The sequence below is a fragment of the Argiope bruennichi genome, chromosome 11 (assembly GCF_947563725.1).
Source record: "Argiope bruennichi chromosome 11, qqArgBrue1.1, whole genome shotgun sequence".
Classification (NCBI taxonomy): Eukaryota; Metazoa; Arthropoda; class Arachnida; order Araneae; family Araneidae; genus Argiope; species Argiope bruennichi.
In genome coordinates, this window is record NC_079161.1 from 72,567,962 (window position 1) to 72,595,939 (window position 27,978).

Genomic DNA, 27,978 nt, shown 5'->3' on the forward strand with positions numbered 1-27,978 from the left:
AGTTTATCACTAGTAAATTTAGATGGCTTGAAATTAGTGTCAAACAAAATCTATTAGCATCAAACAAAATCTCCAAAAGATAAATATTTTCTTGTCCTACATTTGTCACAAAAATTAATTTTACGTCATCCTAAATTCTAAAAAAATACATTTTTAATGATATCAATTTCATTTCTGTAACCTTTTTCTTTGCGTTTAATAATTTTTATGAGTTTAATTTGATACACAGTTTGTAACAATGCTATTAATGTTATGATAAAATTAAAATTCAACTCTCAAAACATTCAGTCGCATGATTTTACAATTGCTAAAATCAAGATAAATAAATTGTTTTCTTTTCTTTTCTAGGTTGGATTTTCACTTCCATTATTATTCCGTAATTTTTAATTTGCAAGCGCTGTTATCTGCAACACATTGATTCAATTAAATGGCAAGATAAAGTATTAAAAAATACATCACATTTTAACCTAAAAAGTAAATAATCTAGGCAAACATGCTAGCCGCCAAAGGCAATTAGTTGTATGAATTTTAATTGTCGAAAATTATGCAAAATTATTTTTAGACGTACAAAACTCTGTTTTAAACAATAATATTTTCACTTGCTTTTGTTGAAAAAGTCAAAGCCTCACTTAATTTCTAACTATCTAAAATTCAAATGAAAAAAATGTTCAAATATTTCCATGTTTCACATTACTGCCATCCAAAATATTAATTGCCAAATTTTGTAATTATAAATTAAATAATCGCTTCAATAAAACAGTCAATTCAATGCGCATACATTATTCTTTATTAAGGGTAGAGATATATATTTTAAAGGATATATAAAGCGAAAAATTAAAGGGCTTTTTTCTCACTTAATTTTTAATTAATCAAAATTCTAATGAAAAAAATAGTTTCATGGTGCACATTATTACTATCTAAAATATTTAGTTCCAAATTTTGTTATCATACATTAAGTAGTCTCTCCTATGAAACAACCAACACACATACATTATCCTTTATTATTAGTAAAGATATATATTTTGAAGAACATATTAAATTCAAAACAAATCTCTTTGTACTTTAGATTTAAATCAGCTTTTTAATAAAATATTCACATACTGATAAAGTCAGCAGTCATTAAAAAAATCCAAACCAATGAACCGTATAATTAGCACAAATTTAAAGATTATTTAAAAACTGCAAGCTTATCCGTTTTTCCGATTTCATGTGCCCAAGTAAAACATGCTTCCTTTTCCAGGTCATAAAATCCGTTTAATAGCATACGGATTGAAACAGGGCTCCAACTGTATCTAAATGAACTCTACCCTTGCACTTTATGGAGAAATATCATCTGCAGCGGGAAGTCCCCGAGTTTTTCTCATGGGCTATAAAATCCTGACTCGGTATTTATCTTAAAATCCTTTTCCGAGCACTGATAAATGCCTCATTAGAGATACTAAAAACAAACAGTCGTAAATTCCATTTTATGGTGTAGAACTGATGATTCATTGCGATATGAAATTCGGAGTTCTGAAAGTTAGAATTGGTCTGAAATCTTAATTGAAAAAGAATGCGCTTGCATTTTATGACTGCTACATTTCAGCTGAAATAGTGATTTTTTTTAAATGCTTTAAAACTAAAAAGTAAAGATTATAGCATGTATGTATAAGTCAAACAACTGGAATTAAAAATGTTTTATGATAAAATCATCATCCATCTTTAGAAAATAACATTATAAATTCGCATTTCGTTACAAAAAGTTGTCATTCACTAACGAATTTTACATTAGGAAGCATAGTTAACATTACGATATGTTTCTTTCTAATATCAGCTTTCATTTGGCTATTACATTAACCTTTTAACGATGATTTGAGTGGTTTTGGGAAGATCAGATGCTTATCATTTAAGGATGATGAAACATTTACTTTGCTAAAGAGTTAATGCTAAGAAAGTATTACAAAAAGCCTTTGTAATAGTTTCAAAGCATTTAACCTTTTATTTCATTTTAAATTTCCTTTCAATAATGCTGTTCTTAATTTGTTTGATAAGTAAGCCTTAGCAGAAACTTTCTTTCTTTTTTGGCCTTTTTAATATAGCTAATATAAAATGAATTAGACAATTCATCCAACATTTAACCTTTCATATGAGGAACGAATTGATAGGAAATTTTTTAACTTTAATTTTATGTCATTATGCAAGTAATGTCAAAAAATTACTCCACTAAAGAGGAGAAAGAGCTCCAAAATAAATTAAAATAATAATTTCATTAGTAATTTTTTAAATAAATTTATTTGATTTTTTTTCATTAAAGGTGTTGCTAACTTATTTGATGCTATTCAATAACCCTTTTAGAAAAATCTATTTTTGACCTGTTTAATATAAAATTTAAAAGAAGCTTCGATAATTCATCTGCCATTTAATTCTTTATATCATAAAGTAATTAACTAGTCACTTTTTTACTTTAATTTTACATCATTATACGTGTAAAGACGAAGAATTTCTCCACTGAAAACACAGAAAAAATTCTTGTATAAATTAAAATAATAATTTAATTAAACGATTAATCATACCATTTAAAAATTAATTTAACTTATTTCATTTGAAGTTTCCTTTCATTAATTCTGTTGCTTATTTATTGCATACTGATAAATAAGACTTTTAAGAAAATCTTTTTTTTTGTCTCTTAATTGTAGTTATATTTAAAATGAATTAGAGCATTCATCTGCCGTGTAACCCTTGAAATGATGAAGTAATTGACAGTCAACTTTTTAGCTTGAATTTTGCATCATTATACGCGTAAAGACGAAGAATTTCTCCACTAAAAAAACAGAAAAAGTTCTTGTATAAATTAAAATAATAATCTAATTAAACGATTAATCATACCATTTAAAAATTAATTTAACTTATTTCATTTGAAGTTTCCTTTCATTAATTCTCTTGCTTATTTATTGCATACTGATAAATAAGACTTTTAAGAAAATCTTTTTTTTTGTCTCTTAATTGTAGTTATATTTAAAATGAATTAGATCATTCATCTGCCATTTAATTCTTTATATCATAAAGTAATTAACTAGTCACTTTTTTACTTTAATTTTACATCATTATACGTGTAAAGACGAAGAATTTCTCCACTAAAAAACAGAAAAAGTTCTTGTATAAATTAAAATAATAATTTAATTAAACGATTAATCATACCATTTAAAAATTAATTTAACTTATTTCATTTGAAGTTTCCTTTCATTAATTCTGTTGCTTATTTATTGCATACTGATAAATAAGACTTTTAAGAAAATCGTTTTTTTTTGTCTCTTAATTGTAGTTATATTTAAAATGAATTAGATCATTCATCTGCCGTGTAACCCTTTAAATGATGAAGTAATTGACAGTCAACTTTTTAGCTTTAATTTTACATCATTATACGTGTAAAGACGAAGATTTTCTCCACTAAAGATAAAGGGCTCCTGTACGAATTAAAATAATAATTAAAAAAATTATTTTAACCTTTTATTTCCTTTCATTATTTATTTCATATCACTCAATAAGCCATTCAGGAAAATATTTTTCACTTTTTTTAATACAGTTGAATCAAAAATGAATTATATAATTCATCTACTATTGAACCTTTCATTTCATAAAGCAATTGACCCGTAATTTTCTAGCAATAACTTTACATAATTCTACAAATAACAACAAAATATTCCACTGAAATGCTCTCGTATGAATTAAAATAATAATTCAGTTAATAATTGTTTTTAATTAATTTCAACTTGTGCTTTCCATCTAACGTTTACTATCGATACACGTTTCATATCATCTAATTAAAACAGTGGTTATATCATTAAGATATAAATATTTTATCGATTAATTACAATGCGTATTTTGTGCGTGTGTGTGAGTGAGAGAAAGAGATTCGAAATTTTAATTTCTAATTAATTAAAAATTACGCTGTTTTGACAATTTTTCGATATAACTTCTGGCAATACTTTAGCACAAAAATTAATTTTGCGCCGTTTCAAAATAATTGTCTTTTTAATTATTTCAATTTAATAGTTGTGAAAAAAAAATTTCCATTTTGACAATTTTTAAGACTTTTGTTTTTATTTATTTATTTATTTATTATTTTTGCTCAATATTGAACAATAGATTGCATTGTTGCCCTGGAATTTAAAACAGCTTTCAGTATTTGTCAATTTTTAATCTCGAGAATTTCTTTCATTATTATAAGCTAAAGAAGCAGGTTTTCGTTTAATATATCAATAGCTTACAAGACAAATAGAAAACAAATGACGTTGCAATACCTCGAAATTTAAAAGATATTCAAAATGTGTATTTACGTTTTTAATTGTGCATTAAAATTATGGTGCTGATCTCCATTACAATTGTTCATGTACACAATAAGCAGAAAAAATGTAAGACAATTATAATAACAGTTCTTGGAAGTGAAAATTTTTCTAAAAGGATTTAACTGAAGTTAAATGCAGTCAAAATTCTGGGCGGAGTAGCTGATTGCCAGTTTCTTATAACAGTTAATTGATTGCAATAATTTCAAAGCATATTATCATAAAATAGATTTTTTTTAATTCCGCTTTAAAATCTAAGATCATTAGATTTTTATTTTAGTTTTCATTTAATTTCAGTTCATTTCAGCACACTTTTTATATGCTTACTAATTTTTTTAAAAAAAATATGACTTATATTCGATAACAATACTTTTCATTGTTTTAGTTGCTACGTTTACACATACATTCTTTGCCAATGATATTCAGTACATTTTTATTTACATTTCTACAGACATTTTTATTTGCATTTTTATTACATAACATTACATTCAGTTGTAATTAATAGTAAAGCTTTTAAAACATTGTAAAAACAGACAAGTCAATTTTAAAAATAATCATGCTTTAATGTTTCAGCAAAGAAGTCCTCCTTTCATATTTTCTTAAGTTAAGAAACAATTTGCACCTCAAGGCAAAAAAGAAATGCTAATTGACTGAAAGAATCTTATATTAATTAAAACAGAACATTGTTTATAACAATTTATCTAGTACATTCGTTATTGGGAAATATTTTTAATATAATGACAAATATGGGGTTTCCTTTTTCAAAATTGCTCTAAGATAATGAAGAGCAAAAGGTTATTACATATTAAATGTGCAAAACATTGTAAATATGTAAATTTTCCACTTAGAATAACAAAAAAATAACTTTAAGAGTTGTGCTAAAACCTCACTTGAAACAAACCATGATTATATTCCTTCTATTATTATAATTAGAAAATTAAATTAATATTATTTTTGTTCATATAATTTATTGTTAAATTCTTAACATTATTATAGTCTGTGTATTTTCTGTAGGTGGTTCAAAGTCGCATTTTCTACCTCGTTAGGGCCGCGGTGGTCTGGTGGTAAGGTCTTGGCTTGTGAGCCGTAGCGTTTCAGGTTCGAGACCCGATTCCACCGAAGAACCGTCGTGTAAGAGGGTCTGTTGCACGTTAAATCCGCCATGCCAAACGTCCTTCCTCTAGTGTGGTGTGGTGCGGAGAGGGGGGTGCCAGCTCAGGTGTCGTCCTCGTCATCTGACTGCGGTTCAAAATTACGAGGTACGTCCCAAAAAAGCCCTAGTGTTGCCTTACAACGGGACGTTAATATAACTAAACTAATCTACCTCGTTATTGGTTGTCTGGTACCAGTAACGCGGTAGAAAATGTGACCTTGAACTGCCTATAGAAAATACACAGACAATAGAAAAATAATTCAATTAATATTAATTTTATACATATAATTTTAATGTCCAATTCTTATTATTATTAGAAAAATTATGCATTCTTACTAATAACCCAACTAAATTTCAGTAATTACAGCATACGTGTATGAACAACTCAATTGTCCTTTATAGAGCTTGGAAACTTATCCCTGTTCATCCCAATCCCGATTCGTTGGGAAACGCATAGCTCCCAACACGTGATAACCAATCCCCGAAGAGCATTTGTAGCTGTCCACTTCTTCCCCCAGTCAACTGGGAGTAAATTAACGAAACAATCCTTTCCGCAGTGGCTTGTGGACAGTGATTGATGGGCCTCCAGGGCGAACCTCGTCATGGCGGAGAAAAAGAAGGACACGTTCGAACATGACCATCGAAAAGGGACTTAATTTAATGCCGAAATTTCTGTCTTATCCTCAGGACAATGATGGGTTATTTGCACATGCTGCGATGCAGGACTCCAATGGAAGGGAATCGAAGTTGAGTAATATTATGAATTATTCCTGTTCGAAAAAGAAAGATGTTTCCCATACTTCTGATTTGGAACTCGAAAATCAATCATCTGCATGACAACTAGCATTACTTCTTGTTTTCGGTGCTTCTGGACTGAATTTTAAATGGAAATACTTTGTTTCGAACTCAAATAGTTCTAGTTGAAAAATTTTGAAACTGATTTTTTTTAAAATAATAAAATAAGATTTTTAAGAATAGAATAGAACCAGCACATTTAATGAACTTCTCCACCAAACACTTCCTTTTTTTTCATATTGTATTGTATATAGCTCTTGTGTTTTTAATTTGTGTATCGTATGTAAACTTAAACCCATTTTTTTTTCTTAATAAATCCTCCCACGTATATCCATTCAACAGACAGGGAATCCACGCTAGAGGATATTCAATGACGAAAAGAAAAGAAAAATACAACTAGCATTGCTTCTTGTTTTCGAAGCGTTTGCACTGAGTTTTAAATTGAAATGCTTTGTTTTAAAATAAGAGAGTTCTTGCTGAAATAATTTGAAATTGATTTTCGCAAAAGAAAATAATAAAATAAATTTTTGTAAGTACAATAAATATTACTTATTGTTTTCGATGCTTCTGTACTGAATTTCAAATTGAAATGCTTTGTTTCAAAATAAGATCGATCTTGTTGGAAAATTTTGAAATTGATGTTTTTCAAAGACAATAACAAAATAAGTTTTTTTTTTTCTTTTTTTCGTATTACTAGCTTTACTTATTGTTTTCGATGCTTCTGTACTGAATTTCAAATTGAAATGCTTTGTTTCAAAATAAGATCGATCTTGTTGGAAAATTTTGAAATTGATGTTCTTCAAAGACAATAACAAAATAAGATTTTTTTTGTATTACTAGCTTTACTTATTGTTTTCGATGCTTCTGTACTGAATTTCAAATTGAAATGCTTTGTTTCAAAATAAGATCGATCTTGTTGGAAAATTTTGAAATTGATGTTTTTCAAAGACAATAACAAAATAAGTTTTTTTTTTTCTTTTTTTCGTATTACTAGCTTTACTTATTGTTTTCGATGCTTCTGTACTGAATTTCAAATTGAAATGCTTTGTTTCAAAATAAGATCGATCTTGTTGGAAAATTTTGAAATTGATGTTCTTCAAAGACAATAACAAAATAAGATTTTTTTTGTATTACTAGCTTTACTTATTGTTTTCGATGCTTCTGTACTGAATTTCAAATTGAAATGCTTTGTTTCAAAATAAGATCGATCTTGTTGGAAAATTTTGAAATTGATGTTCTTCAAAGACAATAACAAAATAAGATTTTTTTTGTATTACTAGCTTTACTTATTGTTTTCGATGCTTCTGTACTGAATTTCAAATTGAAATGCTTTGTTTCAAAATAAGATCGATCTTGTTGGAAAATTTTGAAATTGATGTTTTTCAAAGACAATAACAAAATAAGTTTTTTTTTTTTCTTTTTTTCGTATTACTAGCTTTACTTATTGTTTTCGATGCTTCTGTACTGAATTTCAAATTGAAATGCTTTGTTTCAAAATAAGATCGATCTTGTTGGAAAATTTTGAAATTGATGTTCTTCAAAGACAATAACAAAATAAGATTTTTTTTGTATTACTAGCTTTACTTATTGTTTTCGATGCTTCTGTACTGAATTTCAAATTGAAATGCTTTGTTTCAAAATAAGATCGATCTTGTTGGAAAATTTTGAAATTGATGTTCTTCAAAGACAATAACAAAATAAGATTTTTTTTGTATTACTAGCTTTACTTATTGTTTTCGATGCTTCTGTACTGAATTTCAAATTGAAATGCTTTGTTTCAAAATAAGATCGATCTTGTTGGAAAATTTTGAAATTGATGTTCTTCAAAGACAATAACAAAATAAGATTTTTTTTGTATTACTAGCTTTACTTATTGTTTTCGATGCTTCTGTACTGAATTTCAAATTGAAATGCTTTGTTTCAAAATAAGATCGATCTTGTTGGAAAATTTTGAAATTGATGTTCTTCAAAGACAATAACAAAATAAGATTTTTTTTGTATTACTAGCTTTACTTATTGTTTTCGATGCTTCTGTACTGAATTTCAAATTGAAATGCTTTGTTTCAAAATAAGATCGATCTTGTTGGAAAATTTTGAAATTGATGTTCTTCAAAGACAATAACAAAATAAGATTTTTTTTGTATTACTAGCTTTACTTATTGTTTTCGATGCTTCTGTACTGAATTTCAAATTGAAATGCTTTGTTTCAAAATAAGATCGATCTTGTTGGAAAATTTTGAAATTGATGTTTTTCAAAGACAATAACAAAATAAGTTTTTTTTTTCTTTTTTTCGTATTACTAGCTTTACTTATTGTTTTCGATGCTTCTGTACTGAATTTCAAATTGAAATGCTTTGTTTCAAAATAAGATCGATCTTGTTGGAAAATTTTGAAATTGATGTTTTTCAAAGACAATAACAAAATAAGATTTTTTTTTTTTTGTATTACTAGCTTTACTTATTGTTTTCGATGCTTCTGTGCTGAATTTCAAATAGAAATGCTTTGTTTCAAAATAAGATCGATCTTGTTGACAAATTTTGAAATTGATTTATTTCAAAGACAATAACAAAATAAGATTTTTTTTTTGTATTACAGCTTTACTTATTGTTTTCGATGCTTCTGTGCTGAATTTCAAATAGAAATGCTTTGTTTCAAAATAAGATCGATCTTGTTGACAAATTTTGAAATTGATTTATTTCAAAGACAATAACAAAATAAGATTTTTTTTTTTTTTGTATTACAGCTTTACTTATTGTTTTCGATGCTTCTGTACTGAATTTCAAATTGAAATGCTTTGTTTCAAAATAAGATCGATCTTGTTGGAAAATTTTGAAATTGATGTTTTTCAAAGACAATAACAAAATAAGATTTTTTTTTTTTTTGTATTACTAGCTTTACTTATTGTTTTCGATGCTTCTGTACTGAATTTCAAATAGAAATGCTTTGTTTCAAAATAAGATCGATCTTGTTGACAAATTTTGAAATTGATTTATTTCAAAGACAATAACAAAATAAGATTTTTTTTTGTATTACAGCTTTACTTATTGTTTTCGATGCTTCTGTGCTGAATTTCAAATAGAAATGCTTTGTTTCAAAATAAGATCGTTCTTGTTGACAAATTTTGAAATTGATTTATTTCAAAGACAATAACAAAATAAGATTTTTTTTTTTGTATTACAGCTTTACTTATTGTTTTCGATGCTTCTGTGCTGAATTTCAAATAGAAATGCTTTGTTTCAAAATAAGATCGATCTTGTTGACAAATTTTGAAATTGATTTATTTCAAAGACAATAACAAAATAAGATTTTTTTTTTTGTATTACAGCTTTACTTATTGTTTTCGATGCTTCTGTACTGAATTTCAAATTGAAATGCTTTGTTTCAAAATAAGATCGATCTTGTTGGAAAATTTTGAAATTGATGTTTTTCAAAGACAATAACAAAATAAGATTTTTTTTTTTTGTATTACTAGCTTTACTTATTGTTTTCGATGCTTCTGTACTGAATTTCAAATAGAAATGCTTTGTTTCAAAATAAGATCGATCTTGTTGACAAATTTTGAAATTGATTTATTTCAAAGACAATAACAAAATAAGATTTTTTTTTGTATTACAGCTTTACTTATTGTTTTCGATGCTTCTGTGCTGAATTTCAAATAGAAATGCTTTGTTTCAAAATAAGATCGTTCTTGTTGACAAATTTTGAAATTGATTTATTTCAAAGACAATAACAAAATAAGATTTTTTTTTTTGTATTACAGCTTTACTTATTGTTTTCGATGCTTCTGTACTGAATTTCAAATTGAAATGCTTTGTTTCAAAATAAGATCGATCTTGTTGACAAATTTTGAAATTGATGTTTTTCAAAGACAATAACAAAATAAGATTTTTTTTTTTTTTGTATTACAGCTTTACTTATTGTTTTCGATGCTTCTGTACTGAATTTCAAATAGAAATGCTTTGTTTCAAAATAAAATCGATCTTGTTGACAAATTTTGAAATTGATTTATTTCAAAGACAATAACAAAATAAGATTTTTTTTTTTTGTATTACAGCTTTACTTATTGTTTTCGATGCTTCTGTACTGAATTTCAAATAGAAATGCTTTGTTTCAAAATAAGATCGATCTTGTTGACAAATTTTGAAATTGATGTTTCTCAAAGACAATAACAAAATAAGATTTTTTTTTTTTTTGTATTACAGCTTTACTTATTGTTTTCGATGCTTCTGTACTGAATTTCAAATTGAAATGCTTTGTTTCAAAATAAGATCGATCTTGTTGACAAATTTTGAAATTGATGTTTCTCAAAGACAATAACAAAATAAGATTTTTTTTTTTTTGTATTACAGCTTTACTTATTGTTTTCGATGCTTCTGTACTGAATTTCAAATTGAAATGCTTTGTTTCAAAATAAGATCGATCTTGTTGACAAATTTTGAAATTGATTTATTTCAAAGACAATAACAAAATAAGATTTTTTTTTTTGTATTACAGCTTTACTTATTGTTTTCGATGCTTCTGTACTGAATTTCAAATAGAAATGCTTTGTTTCAAAATAAGATCGATCTTGTTGACAAATTTTGAAATTGATTTTTTTCAAAAAAGATAACAAAATAAGATTATTTTTTAATTATATATATATATTACTAGCATTACTTATTTTTGGGGCTTCTGTACTGAATTTCAAATGGAATTGCTTTGTTTCAAAGTAAGATAGATCCTATTGAAAAATTTTAAAACTGATTTATTTTAAAGAAAATTATTTATTTATTTTAAAGAAAATAATAAAATAATATTTTGAAATAATTTAATAAACCAAGAATAATTTTTAAATACAGTTTTTATTAATGTACTGAATAATGTAAAAGATTTTCTTATCAAAAATTTAGGTGTTCAAATGAATTCCAAAACGTATGAGAAATATTTATAAAATTAAAATTTTCCTTAAATTTATATAATATCCATGAACCTAGCATTTTCATTTAATCTCTCGTGCGAATATATATTTTGAACTCCCTTTTGCTGTCTGATTAACAAAATAATTGTGATACGCATTTACAGTAGTAGTCACAAGATAGCATACCTAATTTCATTGATTTAAATCATTGTGCTTGCTTTCATTTGAAAAAAACAGACCGAGAGAGGGTGAACAATCGACAGATTTGGTAAAAATTTGCAGCGAATCTGTATTTTAGATATGCTCTAAATTTTAATAACATATCATTTTGAGTTTTGTAGTTTTTATGTTCATGTTTGTACAGGGACAGGTAGACAAACACACTTGTACCATCTAAATTTCGTTCCAAATTTGCTAGAAATTTGTATATTATATCTAAATATCATATACCATAATTTATTAGTCTAGCTAAAAGTTTTTTTTTCTGTCATCTTGTTCATAGATAGACAGACAATTGCAAAAAAGAATTTGGGTGGCTCAAAAGGATCTAAAATGGGGAGATTCTTAAAAATCTCGAAAATCTACATCCTCGATACTTCTTATACAAGAAAGTGAAGAAAATAATTCATGATCTACCAAGCAGTTATTTAACAGTGAGTCCACAAAAATGAAATTACATTATGAGGCTGTATGAAATTAGGGTCTCAAACTGATATCTGAAACGTGGAGAATCTGTGTGATACTAAAAAACACTCTTGTAACTATTAAAAGTCCTTCATAATGAAGTAAAACGTAGGAAATTATAATAGTTAACATCGTTCGTAAATTTCATTGGGACGTAATTGCCCCCAAAGTTTTGAGAAATATGTAATACTTTGCAATATTTATGTATTAATTAAATGAAGTCTAGACGGATTTGTGCAATAAAAGGTGCTTCGGTATTTTTTTAATTTGATAATTTTATCAATTAGGTATCAAAATAAGAATTCAAATATATCCTTAATTTAAAAGTTGATTGATTTTATAAGATAGGAATGCATATTAAAATGGAATTTTCAAGGAAATGAGCACTTTTTAAGAATATACTAATTATTATTTTTTTATATTTACAAAATGGATTTATATTTAACTAAGCTCAATATAGTGATTTTCAAAAATGTGCTAATTAATATAGCAGTTTTTAAAAATATACTAATTATCCTTTTTTTTTGCACTTACAAAAAATGGATTTATATTTAACTATGCTTACTATAGCGATTTTTCTTCAATTTTCTGTGCTTTTTATTGAATTGCAAGAATCAATGAAGCATTAGAAAATGTATGGAAAATTACCTGTTTCCTAAAATCTATCCATCAAATTATTTAAATTGTTAATTGCGATAATATTTTTTAAAAATTAAAATTCACAATGATTCTAATTCAGACGATATGTTAATTATTTAGTTTTAAGCTTATGCATAAAATATTTCTTCGTAGATAATGTTTTAAATCGTTATTATAATTTTTTTTGTAAATTATTATTATCGTTTGATATTTTAATTCTATTATCATTTTCCTTATTCTCTTAGCGAATAATTTATTTTAAAAAAGAAGTCTTGTTCCCTGTCTATGTTATTTCACTATAAAAATGGAATTATGTTATATAAAATGGGCATTTTATATCCAAAACCAATCAATGAATGAGACAATTCATTAAAGGAAATCTTAATGAATTATTTTAAATAAAAAAATAAATTTTTGTTTTCTTTTAATTGAACAAATTAATGTCCATTTCAGAGAATTGGTTTTATGGTAGTTTTTATAGCCTCACTAATTGTTTAAATCCTGGTATTAAATCTACATTTCATTTATTTAAAGACGGACCTCATAATGTTGGGGCAAAACATACTTTCACGAAAAATCCATCTACCAGGAGTAAAATGAAAATTCCAAAAGGCTTGATAACGGATGCGATTATTTATTCTTCTAAAAAATAATACATTACAAGTACTAAAACGGAGCATAACTTTCCCAACTTTTAACTTTATATATCAAACTCAATTTCTTCTTTAATCAATTTCGAAAATTTCAAAACTTTGCTGTTTTAAATGTTGTTTGAAAGTTCCGCAAATTTCACTTAAATTAAAAGTAATTTAAGAGATATATTTAAAAATATATTTCATATTTAAAAATTCGGAACTAAGCGGATATATAAACATTTAAAAATATTTAAAACTTTGATCAGTAAACTCAATTCATATATTTAATTTATTTTTCTTTTCAAAAATTTAACTTTACTTATCGGTCATATTTTCTTCATTTGATTAATTTCGAAAATTTTAAAACCATGATCTTCAAATTGCGTTTATAGAATTTCGTAAACAATTATGAATGAAATTAGAAATTAGAGTGTAATTATATTATTTATATTTATTTTAAAAGTAATTCACCAAAAAAAATTTTTTTTAATATTTGTATTTAAAATTTGACATAAGAACTATGCATCGATTTTTAAATTTAATAATATTTAGACTAAATTGATTCGCTCTTCCATAACCTTCTTTTTATTTATTAACCAAAATTTCTTCTTTTTATTTGTTTATAATATTTCAAACTATTTGTAAAACAATTGTTAAGATTTGATTAGAAATTAGATTGTAATTATTTTATTTAACTTTAATTCGCGGTAGTCTGGTGATAAGTTCTCGGCCTATGGAATGGAAGTCTTCAAGCTCGAGATTCGATTCCATCAATGATCTGTCATCTGTGCTGGTATGATATACGTTAAGCAAATGTCGCGGGCTAAATATCCTAATTTAAGGTCAAAGTTTGAGAGGAAATTCCAGCTCCGGCATCATCCTCGTCAATTGACTGCGTTTCATAATCAAGAGGTTTGTCCCCAAACTACCCTTATATGGGTCGTGCTGCCTTCACATGAGGAGTTAATATACTTAAACGAAGATTTTAATTTAATTTATCGATTTTCTTTCCTATTTTTGATTAATTTTGGAAATTTAAGAACTATGATCTACATCAACAATATTTCCCATTTTTCAATAATGTAAAGAACGTATTACAAATTAAAATGTAATATCATAATTATATTTAAAAAGTAATTTAGCAAATTGTGTTTAAAAAACATTTGTATTTAAAATATCGTAGTAGAAGCAGCCGCATTTTTAATCTAATATACATCGATCGATAAATTTAATAATATTTAGGCTTAACCGATTCCTTTCTTTAAAGCCTTAACTTGATTTATCAACCTTCCTTTCTTTTGACTAGTTTCAAAAAGTTTCGCGCCCACGATCTTCCCCCTTTCGGAAAGTGTTACTTTATCTCCCTTAAAATGATTTGGGTTAAGCGAGATCTCAAATTACGCTGACCACACAAAAGCTCATTAATTCAGACTGCTTGCTTTTGTTAATGAATGCAACGGGGTCACCCATTTTGAGGAAAAGTAACAAGTTTTCCAAATTCCTCCAAGGGATATTATCAAGTTTATCTTCATCAATTTTAGAGGAAACTATTTAAGGCTTCATTAGGAACATTCTTTACATAATGTGTTCGAAAGTTGCTGTTTTCTCGGGCGAGTTTTTCTTGCGAACTATTCGGAATTCTCATCTGTGAGAAATATTTTGGTACTTAGTGGATAACACTTTACGCTCCAGGTAATGCAATTATTCCAGAAACCATTTCAGAAGAGCACGTTTCACTTTGCAATTCCGTAATTCAGATAAATGAACTTTTTTTTAGGTTTAAAATCAGAGGAATATTACCTAAGCTTTCGTTTTATGATTATGTAAGAGAATTTAACGTTGTTTATTATCGTAGAAAATGAAAAGGACTAAAGTTTAGAACGTAGTTCGGTAATTCAGCGCAAATGAATATTTTTTAAGATTTCAAATAAACTCTTGTTTCGCCTGTCTCTACTATTAATAAAGATGAATGTATGTATGTATGTATGTGTGTATGAAAATGTGTGAACTATTAATAAAATTGATAGTGTGTGTGAAAGTGTATGAACTATTGATAAAGATGAAAGTTTATGTGTATGTGTGAAAATTTGCGAACTTTTAATACAGATGAAATTGTGTGTGTATGTGTAAAAGTATGTGAACTATTAAAAAAGATAAAAGTTTGGATGTGTGAATTATTAATACAGATGGAAGTGTTTGTGTATGTGTGAAAGTGTGGAACTATTAATATAGATGGAAGTGTCTGTGTATGTGTGAAAATTTGCGAACTTTTAATACAGATGAAATTGTGTGTGTATGTGTAAAAGTATGTGAACTATTAAAAAAGATAAAAGTTTGGATGTGTGAATTATTAATACAGATGGAAGTGTTTGTGTATGTGTGAAAGTGTGGAACTATTAATATAGATGGAAGTGTCTGTGTATGTGTGAAAGTTTGTGAACTATTAATACAGATGAAAGTATGTGTGTAAGTGTGAAAGTGTGTGAACTATTAATAAAAATAAAAGTTTGGATATGTGAACTATTAATACAGATGGAAGTGTTTATGTATGTGTGAAAGTGTGAAAACTATTAATACGGAAATGTTTATGTATGTGTGAAAGTGTGTAAACTATTAATACAGATGGAAATGTTTATGTATGTGTGAAAGTGTGTAAACTATTAATACAGATGAAAGTATGTGTGTAAGTGTGAAAGTGTGTGAACTATTAATAAAAATAAAAGTTTGGATATGTGAACTATTAATACAGATGGAAGTGTTTATGTATGTGTGAAAGTGTGAAAACTATTAATACGGAAATGTTTATGTATGTGTGAAAGTGTGTAAACTATTAATACAGATGGAAATGTTTATGTATGTGTGAAAGTGTGTAAACTATTAATACAGATGAAAGTATGTGTGTAAGTGTGAAAGTGTGTGAACTATTAATAAAAATAAAAGTTTGGATATGTGAACTATTAATACAGATGGAAGTGTTTATGTATGTGTGAAAGTGTGAAAACTATTAATACGGAAGTGTTTATGTATGTGTGAAAGTGTGTAAACTATTAATACAGATGGAAATGTTTATGTATGTGTGAAAGTGTGTAAACTATTAATACAGATGGAAGTGTTTGTGTATGTGTGAAAGTGTTTGAACTATTAATATAGATAGAAGTGTTTGTGTATGTGCGAAAGTGTTTGAACTATTATTACAGGTACAAGTGTTTGTGTATGTGTGAAAGTGTGTGAACTATTAATACAGGTACAAGTGTTTGTGTATGTGGGAAAGTGTGTGTGAAATATTAATAAACATGAATGTGTGGATGTGTGAACTATTAATAAAAATGGAAAAGTTTGTGCATGTGTGAAAGAGTGTGAACTATTAATGAAGATGAAAGTATGGATATGTGAACTATTAATAAAAATGAAAGCGTTTGTGTGTGTGTAAAAGAAAGCGTGCTAACTATTAATATATATGAAAGCGTGTGTGTGTGTGCTTGCGTGCCTACGTGTGGCCATTTGACTTACGTAGATCTTTTGAATTAGAACTACAAAACTTTCGAAGATATAGATATATATCTGAAGTTAGGGTTTTGCACCTGGGAGCGAAATGTTCTAAAATTTTAATTAATTAAAAATTAGCAAAATTTTCCCATTTTTAAACGAAAAATTCTGGAGATATTATAGAGGGGAAAATTTTAAGAGTTTCAAAATTTTTAAAAAATTGTCTTATTAATGATATCAATATAATGACCGTGAAACGTTTCCCCGAATTTTGATAACTTTTTTTAAAAATTTATTATACTAATTTCCAGCAACTGATTACATTGTTATCTTCCTCCGTTGCGTGCGTGTTGGTTCACTGGTTCAATAAATATTGTTACAAATCTGTAATTTTGCTATCCGGCACGAATAGTGTCATACTGGAAAAAAACCGTTAAAATCTTTGTAAGATCTGTATTGTGCGTGCTGAGCTTGGTGACCATTTGGCGACTTGGCAATGAATTTGGCGAGTTTGGCGGCTAAATGGATAATACTGGAAGGTTCGAGAAGCTTCACGATCCATCCAGTAATAACGAAGATACACTCAGATACGCCCTGATTGGTCTGGAAGATTCTAGCCCCGCCTACCAGAACTATAAAAGACGGGCAATCTGAAGCGTCAGAAGAAGTTGTGTGGATCGTGAGAAGTCGTGTGTATAGTCAGAGGCGGTGTGTGGTGAGAGTGGGAGTCGCCGACACGTAGAGAAACTGGAGCAAGCAAGCTGCTGAACTAGCGATTAAATGCGCTGCGTCATTACGATTGATTGGCGGTATTTGTAGAAGAAAAAAATTTTGTAACAATATTTAATCATCTGTTTTTATTTTCTTTCATTGTTGAAAGGTAGCGAAGAAGATTCAGCTTAATATTTATATAGTTTACAAGCCATGTAAAAAAGGAGTAAACACGAAGTTATAATACCGGAAAATTTAGAAGACGGATGAATCTCATATTTACAATTTTAAGAGCACTGGAACTAGTTTCCAGCTAGAAAGTTCATATATGCTATAAATGAATGTCAAGTAAAACAATTATAGGAACATGAAAATTATGTTAGACGATTTAGATATTCTTGGGCATGAAATTAGATGTAAACGATTTATCTGATATCAAATATAAGCAATATTTCATGAGATCAAGCTATTCGCCTCAGGCAACTAATATATAATAAAATAAAAAATATAATTGTTATAATTTGACTAAATAGCTAATTTCTGAACAGTTGGTGATAAACAAATATTTTCGAATAGAAAAAAAAAAACTTTCAGCGATGTGACCAATTATAATTGATTTTCCTTGATTTGTATGGACAGTTGAAAAGATTATGGTTTAAACTTTTATTTAGTTTTCCAGCTTCTATTGCACACTTAATTAAATAATTCTGATATATTCACATAGAAAATGTTTTGCCCCATTGCGACCTAACCTGACCGAGTTATAAAGCTTTGAGTATCACTATCATATACAAGTTTAATAATTACCTTCAAAAAAATCTAAAAATCGACAGAAAGGCCTTAATTGAAGCGGTCATTGTTTCCTTAAAATAATGAAATTCAAGCCTTCATATTTCGATCAGTTTTAATCGCAAAAGAATGATTTTTGAACTGAAACAATGTGTCAAACATATTTTATTAAATCATGCAACATATGATCTTATATTTTATTCGAAGCATTTTTGCACTTGAAAGTTTATATTTATCTCCAATAGTTTAGAAATCAACTAATTAGAGAAAATTAGGAATTTTAAAATTTAATGAGTAATGCATTAAAATGTGTATTCTTGGTAAATTAATGTAATTTAATGTTGTAAAATCGGAAGAATATTGCATAAAACTTCGTTTAACCGCTTCTTGTTGTTCGTCATTAAATAAAATTAAAGATTCTAAATTAGATCTAGAAAATGAATCTCTCTTACCAGATTCTTATTTTGCGAATTACGCTTTTAATTGCCTTTTAATCTAATTTTAATTCCCGTATTATTAATTTAAATCAGCTTCTTTTTCCCCTAGACTTTCAATCAGATATACATCATGTAACTAAATTATTTCTGAAATCTGAAGTTTATGAATTAATCCAACAATTCTGCAATATTTAATATAATATATATTATATAAACATTTTCTAAGAAGCATGTTAGAAAGAGCAAATTTTTAAATATTTCATGTATTTAAATGATTATTAAATTAATTGATGATTAAGGAAATTTAAATGGAAATTTGATTGATATATAGTGTACTAATATAATGATGCCTTATTTATTCTTATAATTCTGTGTCTTTTTTCCATTTTCTATATTATTTTAGCTATTAAATATCAAAAACAATAAAATAAGAAAGCAATAATTAAAGATATAACCATATCTCAATGATACAAACTTCTATTAATTTTATTTGTAAAAGAATCATTGTAAAATTACTCAATATCTTCAAAATAATAAAATTAGACAAACAATGAATAATTACGAAATTACATGCAGAAAAATGTATAAAAAATAAAAAAATATATATATAAAAAAAATCCTTGGGAATTCTAATCCAACGACTATCGTAGTCAAATTGTTTCTGCTGACATCGGAAACAAACCGTATTAAATCGTTTGCTCTTTTAGATGACCACCTTTTCGGCACAATGGTTGATATAGTTTGATGGCTGCAAATGTAACTGTACATTTTTTTCTCAGTTTTAAGATATAAGAAGATTGCATATACTTTTGTTTCGTGAGTGTGCATTAAATTATGACTAAATGCAACGATAACGAAGCTTAATTTATGTAATTTTGTGATGTTAAAACTTCTCACTTTTATCTCCAAAACAGAATTTGGAATGTGGAAAGTTTAATTGTTATGTTTTATTCACATTATTTGAATAATTTACATAAATAGATATATTTTCAGACTTTAAATTTGATAAAAATAAAGTTTATTTTTGAACTAGTCATTTTTGAAATAATAACTAAATTATATTTCATTTGAATCTCTTGTGCATAATTCGATATTTATGGATCTCTAATCGTAATATGTTTGACTTCAAATTTTAAAACATTTTTCAAGTATTATTATACTAGTATTGTGGGGTTTTTTTTGTTTTGTTTTGTTTACTGTGAACATGAGCATCCATAATGATCATAAGTCATATGATTTAACTTATAGTGTTAACATTTTCAATATCATCGCTTTCATATTCTTCACATAATATATACATTGATTTCATCATGATGAATTTAACCATATAAACCATATTAATTATTAATTCCGTTGCTACAAATTTTAGAAGACTTTGTATGGGCTTTTAAAAATACGAACGAAAAAATAAGAAAGGAAAATTCATTATAATATTAGCTTCAAACTATATACAGTGTCTCACATAAGTGATGGGACACTTACTTTTCCATCAAATATTTATCCAAAAATTTTACTTTTTAAAAGGTTTTAATCTTTTGTTCGATTTCCTTTTACCTTTCCTTTTACCTATGGGATTTAAGTCTGGAGATTGTGGTGGTGTTTTTATTATTTCAAGACAGTTATACAGCAGCCAGAGTCTAAGGTTCAAAACAGTGTGCTTGGGGTCATTGTCTTGGTAGAATTTAAAATCATTATGAAGGTTCAATTTTCGTGCTGAAGATTTCAAATTTTTGCTTTAAAATGTCAATATGCTTGTACTGATCCATTATACTGTCAATAAAAACAAGATTACCAACTCCAGCGGACGACATACACCCCCATACCATAACTCCTCCACCACCATGTTTTACTGTTGGCACCAAGTTCTGTTTGCGAAATTCTTCCCTGGGTTTTCCCCACAACAGGTGTCTACCGTCAGAACCAAATATATTAAATTTACTGTCATCAGCAAATATTACTTTATTCCAGTAATCAGAATTCTTATTTATGTTGGATTTTGCGAAAGCTAGTCTGAGTTTTCTATTCTTTTCACTTATGAAGAATTTTTTCCTGGATACTCTACCGTGATATCCAGCAGATCGAATTACCCTTCTAATAGTCTCAGGATTAACAATTATTCCATATAATGTTTGTAAATCAGCAGCAACTTTAGGAGCACTCTTTCTTGGATTTTTTTGTTTAATATTTCGATCTATAATTCACTTTATTCCATTGGATAGCTTTGATGGTCGGCCAGGTCTTCTTTTATCCTGAATAATATGATTCGTTTTATATCGTTTATTGATATTGAAAACTGTTGAATGACTCAAGTTAACTGTTTCAGCAGTTTTTCTAATAGATTTTCTATGTTCAATATGCAAATCCATAACTAATTTTAGAAAATTCCAAAACAAACAGAAAAGAAATACTGCGGACGATTTTATAAATTATTGCCAATTGCTTTTAAGTAAAAATAAAACCAAAAATATTTTTAATGCTTATTTCGTACGATTTTTGTTGCATATCTAATGGCGTCCCACACTTATGTGAGATATTTTCTGCTCCGTTCTAAACAATTGTATTTTTATTAAATTAATATTTTAATATTTTGACAAAATGTATGTTATGTAATAATTGTTACTAACTTTAAATATGAAACACACACAAAAAAAATTTTTTACATGTTTTTTTAATTTATTTTATTACAGTTTCCTTTTGTAAAGCACAAGTGTCCCATCACTTTTGTGAGACACTGTATTTAGATAAAACAATGAAAACGATTCAAATTTCATTGCAATATAAAAAATATAATTAAAAATTAGGCATAAAAATAATTTTAAAAATTATTAAAATGGAAAAAAGAACTAGGCAACCACTAAATTGATATAATATTAATATCTTTCTTTTTATATATTAAAATGGTATTAAAAAAAACTTTGTTGTGCAGTCTTATTTCCTGAAGTTATCAATAAAGATGAGAAATTTTGCTTAGTTTTTAGTTAAAAATTTAAAAATATATATATTTTTACGATACTAACTTCCATCTTCCAAAGTATGTATATGCCAAATTTGGTAGTTCTAAGTCAGAAGGTTTAATCCACAGAATCCCTATTCAAACACATTCGCTTTTATTATTAGTAGAGATTTGTTAAAAATCTTTGGATATTTATAACGCATTAAATTAATCTTCTGGAGTTTAAACTGCAGTTTTATTGATAATGCAAGCAAACAATTCTGTTTCAAACTAAATTTCTCAAGTAATGTTTATACTCGAACAGCAGTGTATTTGTGTATCTCTCATTGAATATTTAACAGCATGCTAACTATTCAAAGTCAAGTTTGCATAGTTAAATATAGTTAATTAATCATAATCATAGTCTGTCTAAGAATATTTATAAGTTATGGTTGGGTTCTGGGAATTGTCTGGAGTTGAAGATAATGTAGTTGGATTGTAAATCCTTTAACTCATATTCTTTTCATACCTTAATGGATTTAGTAATAATTTCCGAATTTAAATTTACAGTGAGTGAATTTTTATTCAGTGTTAAATCTTGGATTAAAATCTGTCAGATTAAAATTATATTCGCTAGGCTAGTTTCCGAAGTAATGCTATAAAACTGAAGATTTAATAATAGTCTCTATAAAACTAATCATATACCAGCTTTTAAAATGGTAGAAGTATCATATGGTCTAATTATAGGTAAGAAAACATTATTATCTCAATGAAATAGTACGAATCAATTTATATTTATCTTCCCCTTTTGACATTTTTCGCTGACTATTTTGGAATAAATGTTATAATTTTCAACCCCGAGCAGATGATGAGGACGGCATCTGTTACTGTTGAAGCCTCCAAGTCATATTTCATTCAGATTATTTTATACTGTTAAATGTTCAAGAGGAGATTATTTTAGATTCTGTCATCACAAACGGTGAACCAACTACGGTGAATCAAAACGGTGAACTCAAATGCAATAGATTAATATAAAAGAGTAGATTTTAACCTATTTATTTTTAATTAATTTTATACTGTTTAATAAATTTACTAATAGTTTAGCATTTTTAATTTTAATTAAGTAATATTTTTACATTTTTTTTTATTTTAATTAACATACATTTACTTAAATAATGTGCATTTGTCCAATTTGATTTATCCTAGAATCAATAATGAAATGGGAAATTTCACCATACAATCTTTCGTTTAACTTGACATGATTCAGGTTTCTAAAGATGAAATTTATCATGGAGTTTTTTCCATGCAATTATCAAATTTCAATCGAGAAAAAGTATTAGTCATGTGTTTCATTTTTTTTTTTAAATTTTCATACCAATATACCACTGTGAGCTCACATGCGAATAACTACTATCTTTTCTTAAGTAAAATTTACATAATTTATAAACAATATAATAGAAACTTACTAAACACTTTTATTTAATTTCGAGTGTTTCGTATTTATAAGGTAACAGATTTTTCTTTTAATTTCTTGTAAATCGGTGTTTTAAAATTTTGCTATGCGTTTGTTATGTAATTATACTTTCCCAAGGCAGACAAAAAATTTCCAGAAGGTTAATTTTTATCTCATAGTTTGGTTCCAGTTAATTTTTTCGAAGATAGATGTTGTGCTTTTTCAGTGCGTTTAAGAAATGATAATAACAAGTTTCTAGAATGTTTATAAGAATAAATTATAAAATATAGTAGCCGCCATTGACAACTAGCTAGTCAGCCAGGAATAGTTATTATTTTTTATTTTCAATATTGCTTATTTTAAAAAATTGCTTATTTAATATTGCTTATTAAATTGCTTATTTAACGTTATTTTCATATCCTTCCTCTTCGCCCAAGAAAATATTTTTAAGTATGAATTTGCGACGGCATTCAAATTCATTATTTTAATTTACTTCTACTTGTTCTGTTTATTGTGCAAATGAATCATCCCAATAGATTCAAGTCCCATGATGTCACAGTACTATTGAAAGCACTGTTAGCACTGTTAAACATGCTATTCGAAACAAACTACTATAAGACAGTATACATTTCGCAGTTTATCTAACATCGTTTATATTCTATGTCCGAGATTTCTCTGTATGACATTGTCAATGTGAGAGTATATTAAAAAAAGGCTCTAGCAGTTAGTTATAAAAAATATTTTCTTTTTGTGTTTAAAATCGCATTTTTTCAGGAAAGATGAACTTAAAAAGCACAACTTTATCTAAATATAAGATTTTATCCAAATCGTGAGAGTCGTATTATATATATATACACAGGAATTGCTCGTTTAAAGTTGTAATATTAAAAACTTGATTGAAAAACTTGAGGTAATCAAGTTCAATTTAGCTTTTGATTAATAATTCATAAAAAAATCACAAATACTAATAAAAAAATTTAGACCTATCAACAATGCAAATTCATTTAAGATCAGCCCCCGAGTTCAAACCAACCAATCAAAACAGCGAACCCAGCTCCAAATTACATGAAGACAAACAGATCGCAAAATTTTCCATTCTCATCCACTCCTTTTTCTTTCTTGCAGAATCCCACGCCTCAACACTGCCCAGAGTTACATTCCACCAGGCCCAGGTGCGATCCGAAGAGGGGTCTCCGGCCCAACTACCTTGCGTGGCCCAGGGGAACCCGCCCCCCTCCTACAGGTAGGTGATTGCGAGCAGAGAAAAATTGATTTATGCTGATTACTCCGGTTGCCCAATTGTCCAGGGGTTCGCGAAAACTAAAGTTTCGTTCTCTTGGGCAAGGTGTGTGTGGAACTGCTGTTGAAGAATGGGTTGCTTTGAATTTGGGCATCTGGGGATTCAATTTTCCCCGGCTTTGGCGTAAGAAGTTGAGAATAGGAAGACTAATTTTGGTTGGGGTTGTTGCAGAAAGTAAGAGGCATTGATTTCGAAAGAGGGTATCTGCTTGCTATAAATATTTCAAGGGAACGAAACTGGCTTTCGTGAAGTTTAAAATGCATGAACTGGTAGAAAACCGAAGATTTCACGTTTTAAGCATAATCCTTTATTCAAGAGTCTGTTTAGAAATTTAAAGCTCACTTTGCTTAATTTTTTTTAAAGAAATAAATTAAAATATCCTTATTGTGACCTTATATGACCATATGCTTTGTATATGAGTTTCGATTAAGGTGTTAGGACGCGGCATACTTATTAAATTGGTAATCATTCTTTAGTTCACAGTCTGTTACTAATTCACTCGAACCTTATTGTGACATGCAAGACACAGGAATTTTAACAATAAGTACGATTTTTTTTCCGCTCTTAAACAGCCAAATAAAAAAAAATAATTTTGATAGTTTTATAAGATCATCTTGATTTTGAAAGTGGGAGCGGATATCTGCATGCTATAAATATTTAAAGGGGATGGCTTTCCTCAAGTTTAAAAATGCATGAACTAGTAGAAAAACTAAGATTTCACATTTTAAGCTTAATCCTTTATTCAAGAGTTTTTAAAAAAATTTAAAGCTTACTTTTCATGATTTTTTTTAATTTAATAATATCCTTATTGAGATGTTTTTTGGCTATGTATTTTGCATATGACTGTAAATAATAATGTATTCAAAAAATTGATAACCATTCTTTAATTGACACTTCTGCAATAAAACTCGCACAAATCATATTGTGACATGCAATCACATTGTGACAAGTAACGAGAATGTGACAATAATTATTTTATTTTATTTCTGAAGTTGCCAGATTAAAAAAAATAAGTTTGAGGGTTTTATGAGAAAGTCTTTTGTTACCCAAGGCAAAAGTTATTATCCTATTTCTTATGAGATTACAATGTTACGTTTTTTGTCATCGTTGCATTACTATATTTGTTTACTTTGTGGTAATATACAGAAACTATCCTCGGGATAATTAACCCTCTAATCCGAATACCAATTATTATCATCGTTAAATCAATCAATGTCGTCAGACGTTGAGAAGGTTTTTGTCAAAATAATACTAATTATTCTCTTAGCATCCCATCGTGACTTTATATGTTTTGCACATGAGTTTCGATTTTGATGTAAGTACATATAAAAAATAATAAATATTAAGCATAAATGAATAATAAGTTTTAAAATAGCATAATACTATTAGGAGGAAAAGTTGGTTGATGTAAGGTGCAAGATTTTAATCAAGAAACTCCAATCCGTCCTCAGCCTTTTAAAGAGAAGAAGAGAAGACGTCTCAACCCAAATTTCTTTGTATAAAGGCAGAAAGGCATAAAAGCATACATGTATAATATCTCTTAACCAAAAAGTTCAATATATACAGAAAACTATGCAATACTTAGAAAATATACAAAATAAGATATAACGAACATAAATGCCAATACAGTAAGAAATAAATAAAAATAAGTGGCAATATATAACAAAAATAAGAAATAAATAAAATAGAAAGAAAGAAAAATATGAAATAAACATTCGAAATAGTAATATATGCATATACATAGGAAATGACGAAATGAAATCCCCCCCCCAAAAAAAAACACTATCTCATATACACTCTAATAAACTTGCCGTGTCAAAGAATGCCTTGCATGACGATGACATACAATATTATAAAATATAAATTTTTTGCATAAATTTAGCATTTTTATTGAATATATCATATAATCCTTGGCGAGATATTTAGAAATTACTCCAGGTATGACGTTAATAGTATCCAAAAACTGATTTTGTGTTTTAGACACGTTTTTCATCAACCCATTTAAACAAAATACTCGTTTATTGAGAAGTCGTACCTGCCGTTTCCCAAAATCTCCACGGCTCTTGCAGATTTGATTTCTTGCAATCTTGTTCCTTGAACTTTTTTTTAATTAATAATAAGTCAATCCTTGTGTACCACAAAGTACAGCACAAGGCTTACAGAAGTAAGTAGAAACAACTACATACATAGATAAAAATATGTACACATAAAAATAAGGATAAAAACTACAAGAAAAATTAAACAACAAAACTAATTAAAAATTGAAACAACAAAGGAATGAGAAAAACAGAATGAGAAAAAGGCCATTTTGTGGTCGACCAAAACATGAAGCGGAGGTGGAGACTTAATATTACAGGCATCGAGATCCACAATAAAATCTCTTCTCCCTTCAGTAAGATTGGAGCAATCAAAAAGCAAGTGTTCGGCATTTTGAACTCCACCCACGCTGCAAGAGCACAGATCAGTGTTCGATAATCCAAATTTCTTGAGATAGTAATTGAAATTACCGTGTCCAGTAAGAAATTTTGTTAAGCTAAAATCACTGAAAAAATGCTTCTTATTCAACCTTTAGGAAATTGTGGGAAAAAATAATTTGGTTAAAGAGGCAGTTAACGAATTTTGGTACAGCTCATTCCATAAGAGAATGGTCTTTTTGTGATTCTTATTACGAATGTGAGATTTGGGGAAGCTTACAGGATCAATGATGTTTAGTTTTGTAGCTTGCTTTGCAAGCCAATCGGCTCTTTCATTTCCTAAAATGCCAGAATGACCTCGGACATGAGAAAAATAGACACTAATTCCTCTTGCTTTAAGGTCGTAAAGAGTCATTTGAAAATTCACTACAATTTTGTTGCTGGAAGAAATATTACTAAGCAAAAATAAGGATGAGATAGAATCAGTACAAATAAGGAACCTGGATGACAGAGTACAGTGGTTTACGATCCATTTGAGCGAGTTACTGAGGCAAAGCAATTCTGCTTGGAACACACTACACTCATCAGGAATTCTAAACATAAATTGTTCCATTTCAACTGCGTCTTGAAACACAACAAAAGCAAGTCCAACATGGTGGTTGAGTTTACTGCCATCAGTAAAACACACTGCAGGGAAATTGCTAAGAAAATTGTCCTTATAATCGATAATTTCGATAGGAACACGTTCAGAAGGATGTGGAAAATTGGAAAAAAACACTTTGGAATCTTGGGTAATTTTTACAACATTTTCTTTGAAATCTTTATTTTGCAGGACGAAAAGGTCGATTGGGGGAAACCCCGCAATGACAAAGCAGGCTTCGTAGCTTACAGTTCTGTAGCCACGTATAACTCTAAGTAAAATTCTTCTTTAAATTCTACGAAGGTTTCGGCAGTTAATCTTTTTTTTTTCAAAGCATTACCCCAAACTCTAGAGGCATAGCAGACAAAAGGAACAATTCCTTGTTTGTAGATCATACCAATAACATTGGATTTCAATCCAAAGGTGTTGCAAGAGACACGATTAAGTCCTTTCAGAATGTTTTCACATTTTTTGGAAAGATATAAAATATGATTTTTCCAACAGAATTTATCATTAAGTATTACCCCTAGGTATTTGATTTCATTCACCATTTCAAGTCGTATGTTGTCAAAAAAGAGTTGCTTTCTGGAAAAGTCCACGTTCTGTTTCTTAATTGCCATAACATTCGATTTATTCGGGTTAAATTCCATTTTGTAATCTCTTGCCCAGTTTACAATATCATCCAATGTGC

At 27.9% G+C, this 27,978-nt stretch overlaps 1 protein-coding gene across 4 annotated transcripts in view; it reads left to right on the forward strand.

Moving 5' to 3' along the window:
- Nucleotides 1-27,978, forward strand: part of LOC129957164 (cell adhesion molecule Dscam2-like) — a 759,520-nt gene that overhangs the window by 551,095 nt on the left and 180,447 nt on the right. For all 4 annotated transcript variants that reach the window (XM_056069342.1, XM_056069344.1, XM_056069343.1 and 1 more), the window contains exon 5: nucleotides 24,059-24,176. In XM_056069342.1, coding sequence (XP_055925317.1) covers nucleotides 24,059-24,176 — 118 coding nt within the window. The remainder of the gene's footprint in view (nucleotides 1-24,058; nucleotides 24,177-27,978) is intronic.